The 7591-nt window shown below is 49.2% G+C and overlaps 1 protein-coding gene across 1 annotated transcript in view; it reads right to left on the reverse strand.

The window, feature by feature from the left end:
- Window positions 1–7225, reverse strand: part of LOC134416232 (phosphofurin acidic cluster sorting protein 1-like) — a 54832-nt gene extending 47607 nt beyond the window's left edge. Inside the window, exon 1 of the mRNA XM_063152633.1 lies at window positions 7038–7225. Within this exon, the coding sequence (XP_063008703.1) occupies window positions 7038–7225 (188 nt within the window). The remainder of the gene's footprint in view (window positions 1–7037) is intronic.
- Window positions 7226–7591: the final 366 nt, after the last annotated feature.

Here is a 7591-nt window from a genome sequence, read left to right on the forward strand (position 1 = left end):
CATAAGAGGCAGGGGAAGAAAAGCTTGAAATGTCAAGGGACTTGACAAACATCAAGGAGAAATTTAATAAATTATTCATATACACAGGAGGTGAAATCCAAACAGGACATTCAGATTCTGCTTCTGACAAAGGAGCACACAGGAAAGGAAGGAATATCTGGAAGAAGCAGCCTTGAGCACAAGGTATGAGAGAACTGAAAGAAATGTTGACTTATGGGACTTATTTAAGGGATGCACATAAAAGAAAGTTCAGAAAGTCTAGAAGAAAAAAGCTGATATTCATTAACACTGAAGAAATGTAAAAGCCATTAAAAAACAACCCAAGCAGATCAAGAACACAGTTCAGCTGAAAAACACAAGCCATACAAGAACTAGATGTAGCTTACAGCTTCACAAGGAATAGTCTTTAAATTATGAGAAAAAAATCAAACTACTTTGAGAAGGGAAAAATTAAGACTTGGATTGAAAGATTGCTCAATTACAGGTATGCAAGTAAAACCAGAAGCAAGGAAAAAATCATGAGAACAGTGTCAAAAGCACCACAGGCACGGGCAGGGCTTTTGGGGGAAAGGAGCAATGAGAAAAAAGGGAATGTATTGATAAAGCAGAAAATAGACTAGAAGAAGAAGCTCAAGGAACATGGAGGGAAATCCTAAATACACAGGGGCTCTTCTAAAAGTATATAAACAATGTAAACCTAAATGATACTTATCTAAATAATATGGATACTTAAATTGTTACTGAAAATGAAACAGCAGAAGAATCAATGAGAGGCTTTGCAGGAACAGGATCTTCTCTCCTGGCAGAGAAAGCTATTAAAGAACAAGAAAAATGTAGCAAAACCCTTTACCAGGGAGTTACTCTTATTCTAACCCAGCTACCATCGCAACTGTCCAACACCTAATTGTTAACAGCTTTCAGTTCTGGAAAATGGAACTAAAGACATGAGTTCTGCTGTCATCCTGAACTGCCTATACTGGTAAGGATTTATTTATCACATATACAGAAAAACAGTAAATACACACATTAAAATACATAGCTGGGTGTGGAACCTGGACATTTTTTGTCCAGGAAATGGTCCCACATGCCCTGGCTTTGGATCTCATGCTACTTAAAATATGCTCACACTGAAGAATAAGAAACATGATAAGAAATGGAAGTTTAAAAATCAGCATGAGTAAGTAAATAAGGAAAACACAGAACAAACATAGACCAGGAGCTCTAATTTACTGAACAGAACCCCTCACTGAGTTAGACCACAATGCACAAACCAGGGCATGAGAGATGGCAGCACTAGAAAGGACAGGGCATTGCAACAGGTCAGCAGAAACATCAGCCTGATGCTGGGCTGTGTGCACTGAGGCTGAATCACACTGCAGAGCAGGGAGTGGTCTCTGGAGCCACAGTTGCAGTGTGTTCAGGCACCTGAAACATTGCAGCTCTGCTCCCAGCACGCTGCCATGAGTGTACTGAAGTACCCAAACAAAGCCTCATTTAGCTAAGAGACTCCAGCTACAAGAGCAGCATCACTTGAGCTGTCTGCTTCCCCAGAGGCTGAGACAAGTTCCTGCTGCCACATCCCACACAGAGGAGTAAGACACTCTCACTTCTTGTTTCCCAAAACAGGATTCACCAGCTTTGATGTAGTTAAAAAAAAACCCAAAACAAACCAAAACAGAAGCACAGCCTCCCTGTCAGCTGGGATGCTGAAAGCTTGGACAAGACAACACCACAAGGTATTTGGAAAACAGCTCTGGCCATATGCTCACCTGGCATGCTATAAAATGCAGTATGTTTTTTACCTCTGGCTCTCTTTGGAAACAACTTTTAAAGTTGATAGGAGACACAGCTTTCAATCTAGAATCATTCCAGGTTCAAACAAGTACACAAAAGCATCAGCACAGACTTAAACCACAGAATGGATCCCTAAGGGAACCCTGTAAGCTGCTGGTGCTCAGTAATTCCTTCTTTTGACAGAACAAAGCCCTGGGGATGGTGATCCCAGAGAAGGGTGGACTGCACACCAACAACACGGCTGCCAAAGATCAGCCACAAGTGACTGAGGATGCCAGAAGTGGAATGTGCACTCGTGGTGTCCTAGCACAGCAAGAACAATGGAACATTTCTGATAAACCATCAGAGACCTGTTGCAACACAGCCTGGCTAATGAATGAAGCACTGGAAAACAAGGCTGGGATGCAGCATGACAGGTCCTCCAAATAAAAGCAAACCCTCAGAGAAGTCACTATGAACATTTTGCAAGGAGCACACCCCCATCAATCACATCAGGAGGGCACACTTGTCCCAAGTTCTGCTCAATTATTGTGTGCTCAGAAGGAAAACCAAACACAGCCAGAAGAAATCCCAAATGCGCTCCACTGCCACAGAGAGCTACAGATAGCGGACAGCATATGAGACATATTATCCTGCAGGCCTGTAGCCAAGCCCATGATATTAAGAATAATAAGCAATCTGATGGCTGTTTAGAACATTTTGTTTTCTATATAGGACTGCAAGGAAATCATAATTCAAACAGGGCATATCACCGCTTATAAGAGACTGTTTCCCTACAAGAAACTGTGGCCTCTCCCAAGCACTCTGGGTCTGAAGCTACATCAGTTTGTCAAGGAATCACAGTGTCTTCGGAAGGAACAATCTGGAATCATTTAACATTCCCAGAGGTGCAACTCTGTAGCTTATCCAAACAGAACAGATTTTGCTGAGGTTGGAAGTTTACCATGAAAATGTCTGATTTACCCAGGAAACCACTCAAGAACATCTCAGGCAGATAAATACATATTCTTCCAGCTGGAATAAGCATTTCTTAAAGGAACACCCAGTTCAGAGGCTCTTGAAACTCTTAGGGGGTGTAGAAAACACAGAGAATGCTCTGTGCTGAGAGTAAAGAGACCCCTGAGCCCACAGCAGCCCCTTGATGTGGCTGTGCCAGAGGAGAGCACGTTCCTTCACTCCACACCACAGGGCAGGAACTGTCACTGAAAGGATTCCTCAGGCAATGGAAGCATGCAACCACACCTGCACAAATAAAGTGTTAACCTGCTCTCCACCAGCTAATGGACACTGGCTGCCCAAACAGGAAAACTGGGCTGCAGAGACAAGAGCATTCACCTCATGGAACTCCAGAGGATCACCCTAGCTGGCACTTTTGGGATACTTCCAGTTGTACTTGCAACAACTGCTCTCATTCCAATAACACATTCATTAGGCTGTAACTCTCCAAAAGAAAAGTTTGCAATTTATAATGATAGAGAATCCAGAGCACCTGCTGGAATGTAATATCCTGAAGGTACACACACAAAGTGAGCCCAGAACATGCATTTCCATCAATCAATGCTTTTCTAACAACCATACACAGAAGACACTGTGTTCAGGCACACTGTGTGGGTGGCAGCAAGACTTGGAATGTTTCCTCATGCATTGTACTGAGATACAAGGCATTGTGGATGAAATGCAGGGTATTTGAATCCTTGCAGTGCCATTCTTCAGTGCCAATCCTTGCAGCAGCAGCATCTGCACAGGTAGAATCTGCCTTTGCAGCAATACTGATGCAGCAACCAAAACACAACTTGTATCTCTCACCTCTAACTAGAAATATGATTACTTATCACTGAAACAACATCCACATAACACTGAACACAGTAGCTGTGTCATGGAAAAAGTGAACACAATCACACAATCTTATCTTGTTTCCTAATTAAGAACTCACATTTATGGACGCTCAGATGTTTAAAGAAAAAAAAAATAAAAAGAGCAGTCCTATTAAAAGAGGTGGAAAATACCACTACGTGGAAATAACAAGGCCTCAAGCATGTGTGCACCAAGTCCTTTGACACATTTTTTCCCAACACACAAAACAATGAGAACACAGTGAGGCATTACCTTGATGCAGACGGACATTTTACCTTGGCAATGCTCTGGTTCACTTCTGGCCTCTCCACACAGTGAAAATCTGCTACTACCCCTAAGGGGACCTACATGCAAGGCATCTCAATACAGACATTCCCACCTCAGAACACTGCTATAAAGATTCTACTAAGACAACTGTGAGTGGAAGTTAAGGCTGATTGATGGACTATTTCAGCCAAAGTGTGCTTCACATCGTGCACTGTGAATTAAGCAGGTTTGCTTTCCCTCTAAGGCACTGTGATGGGAAGCCAATCATTTGGAGCCCATGGGCAGCCCCACTGAAGATGCAAAGAGCATTCTGTATCATTTCCAGGTGTTCACTTCTTTCTGCCTTTCTGCATAATAACCCACTGCCTAGAACATTCAGCTCTGCCTCCCCTGGCAGCCACTTAAGCCAAAGGCAGCAGGGCCTAGGCTTGCTCAGTCAGTTCATAGATTGGTCATAAAGAGGTCACAGATCTCTCTCAGCTTGGCCCTGAAAAGAGAAAAACCCCAGCAGGAGGGATGACACCTCCATCCAGAGAGCAAGGCAATCTCCAAAAATAAATGCGGACTTCATTCAGTGGCACACGCCCGATTCAGGCAGAAAAAACCTTCCATTCCAGGCAACAGCTGAGCTCAGACAGCCGAGATCCTCCTGCAGGACACCAAAAGTCCTGCAGTCACTACTGAACCCTTCCATGCACTGGGGCTTGTACTTCCCACTGCCCATTTGTACTGGCCCAGACTCTTTGTGGCAGCTTGAAGGCCTGGACAACCTGTCCTGCATTAACAGCTGAGCAAAAAATAACCCCACAAAGGCTGACCCAGCCCAGCCCCACTCCTGCAGCAGCCAGAGCGGCACCTGCAGAAAATCAAACACCTAAGAAGGAGCACAGGGACATCTTCTATAAAGAGATAATCTATATCTTCTATAATCTTCTATTAAAATGCATCTTCTACAGCATTAAAACCAGTGCAAAGTTCTTCTTTCTCCAGATATCCATAAGTATGAAAAAATGCAGACTACACATGCATAAGGGATAGAGAAGCCCAAGGACATTATTGCCCATGGATGGAAATTATTCTGCCACCACTCCCAAAGCACAGTGAGAGCAGGGACCACCTGTGCTGGGCACAGCAGAGCTCCTGCCTTGAAGAACACATCAGGAAGAAGAAGAACACATCAAGGCTGCACCACACACCAGCAGATCAGGAGAGAGAGAACACAGGCAAGCAATAAAGAAGCACAGTGCACAGATACACCACTGACAGCTCAGCTTTGGGGCTTGAGCTCACTTCAGCTAACTGAAACACTTGTCTGACACGTGCTATCCATGACCTGTTCACTCAGGAAAGCCTGGGCTAACAGAAGGTTGGAAAACACAGAATCACCAGTTCCACACTGGTCACTGTGGCCACTGGCAGGGCTTCTCCAGACCTGCTGACTCTACAGAGGTGACAGCACATCATGTCAGAGCCATGGCTCTGAAGGAAGAATCAGCTTCCATTAGCTTCCTCCCATCTTAGCAGATGCTGTGTTTGAAGATACTCCAGAGATGATATTTCAGATGAATTTCTCAGAAATTCCCTGCAAGCAGCTGTGTCAGATGGCTGCCCCCTGGGCTGGCAGCACACAAAGAACTCGTGCATTAGAACAAGCATCTACACAATGCTAATGGAAACTGTCCTTGTGACAAGACACAGGATTCACTGGGCCAAACACCAGTTCTACAAACAACTTTCAGACTGATTACACATCACTTCTCACCCACTGGCATGCTGCCACCCGTGTAACCCACTTCTACACTCTTCTACACTCAGACTCACTATTCTCAGTCATGCTGTCGTGGTTTGCCCAAAACAGTTCTGCACTCCCAAGCTCCTGGAGCACTTCCATTTGTGAAACATGCACATCCTTCACCATCACTAAGCTCTGTGCTTTGCATATGCAAATTTTTTCTACAGGAAGTCAACCTGATAATTCTGTCCTGCTCTCCAAATTCCAGCCTGGGAGTAAGCTGCCCACAAATGAACAACACCTCAAGTCACTTTAAAGCTATGAAATGATCACTTGCTTCCTGCTCCCCACAACAGCCTCAGCATGTGTCATCAAAAGGTGCACAGGCTTTTAGCAGACACATGTTGCAAACTCCTTCACATCTGCTGCCTGCTGAGCCCAGCACTCCCTTGGGCACCACAATCACAGAGGCTTTCTCTAGTTAGTAGCTTGGAGTATTTTGGAACGTTTCTACTCTAGCCCATCTGGCCACACAGTCACTGAGTTTCCCTGTACACACTCATCCAGCAAAGCCCTTTCACAAAGGCTGGTATCCTGCTGCCCTACAGGAAGGGTTTTTTTGCTCACCCTCTTGAATTTTACACCTCTAATTTTTGTGAAACACTTGAATACATCATTGCAGACAACACACCACTGCCCAGAGACACGAGGAACCACGGTGACTTCCTGGATCTGCCCTGTAACTCTCATGAGAGGACCTGATGAGAGTCTGGTAAGATGAGTGAGCCGAAGGACACCCACTCACCCCGTTAACACACCAGGCACCTTCTGGCTCTATGACAGGTGTTCATAAGCACACCTAGCCGTACTGACAGTGGTGACATCCACACCACCCAGCTTGTCTCCCAGCCCTACCAGAGATACAGCTCAGAGTTCAGCTGGCAGCACAGAGAATCCTTCCCGCTGCCCCCCAAGGTCTGGAGCGCAGATGACACAGGCCCAGGGATGCGGGTGGGCACTGCCTGGCTCCGCGGAAGCGGCTGTAGGGCCATCACCGTTCACTTCGGGGGGACAGAGGCAGCTTTCCCGAGCACGGCCACGACGATACGCGATACACAGCCCCTTCTGAGCCCCAGGGCCACCGCGGCACGCACCCGCCAGGGGCTGCAACATGGAGGCAACGCAGCCGCGCTCGGCGCTGTGCCCCCTGCCCGCCGCCCCCCGGGGCCGCTCCCGCCGCAAGCGCCAGCGCCGGGGCTCGCCGCGCATCAGCCGCTGCCGGGGCCGGGCCTCCCGCCGCCGAGGAGCGGGGATGCTGCGGGGGCCGCCTCCTCTCCCCGGCCCCGCTCGTGTGCGGGCTCCGCGCGGCCCCGGCGGCGGGGCGGCTCACCTGGGCACGCAGCTCGGCGCCGACCGATCGATCTCCCACGTGGCGAAGAGGTTCATGGGCACCGGCACCGGCACCGGGCTGGCCATCGCCATCGCGGTCGCTGTCGCCGCCGCCCCGCCGGCCGCCGCCGGAGGCCCCGCGGCGGGGCCCGGGCCCAGCACGCTGCTCGCCGCCGCCGCCGTCGCCATCGCCGCCATCCCGCCGCCGCCGCCGTTGGCGCTGGGGGGCGGCGCGAGCCCCTCGCCTCAGCGACGGCCTCCACCCCGGCGCGCGCGCGCGCGCGCGCCCCCGCTCCCTCGCGGCCCGTGACCAATCAGAGCGCGGCCGGGGCGCGGGCACGAGCCAACCGGAGCCGGGAGAAAGGGCGAGGATCGCGACTGATGGCAAACAGCCAATCGGAGCCGAGCGGGAGGCGGGGCCGGGGCGGCCGCTGCCCAATCGGAGAGGCCGGCGGGGCGGGGCCAGCCAATGGGAGCGGCGCCGCTGCCCCGGCTCGTCTTGGCCTGGGTAGGAGGGCGCGGCATCGCTCCCTTTAAAGCGCATCGGCCGCCGCC

Source organism: Melospiza melodia, chromosome 3 (genome assembly GCF_035770615.1).
Source record: "Melospiza melodia melodia isolate bMelMel2 chromosome 3, bMelMel2.pri, whole genome shotgun sequence".
NCBI classification, from domain to species: domain Eukaryota; kingdom Metazoa; phylum Chordata; class Aves; order Passeriformes; family Passerellidae; genus Melospiza; species Melospiza melodia.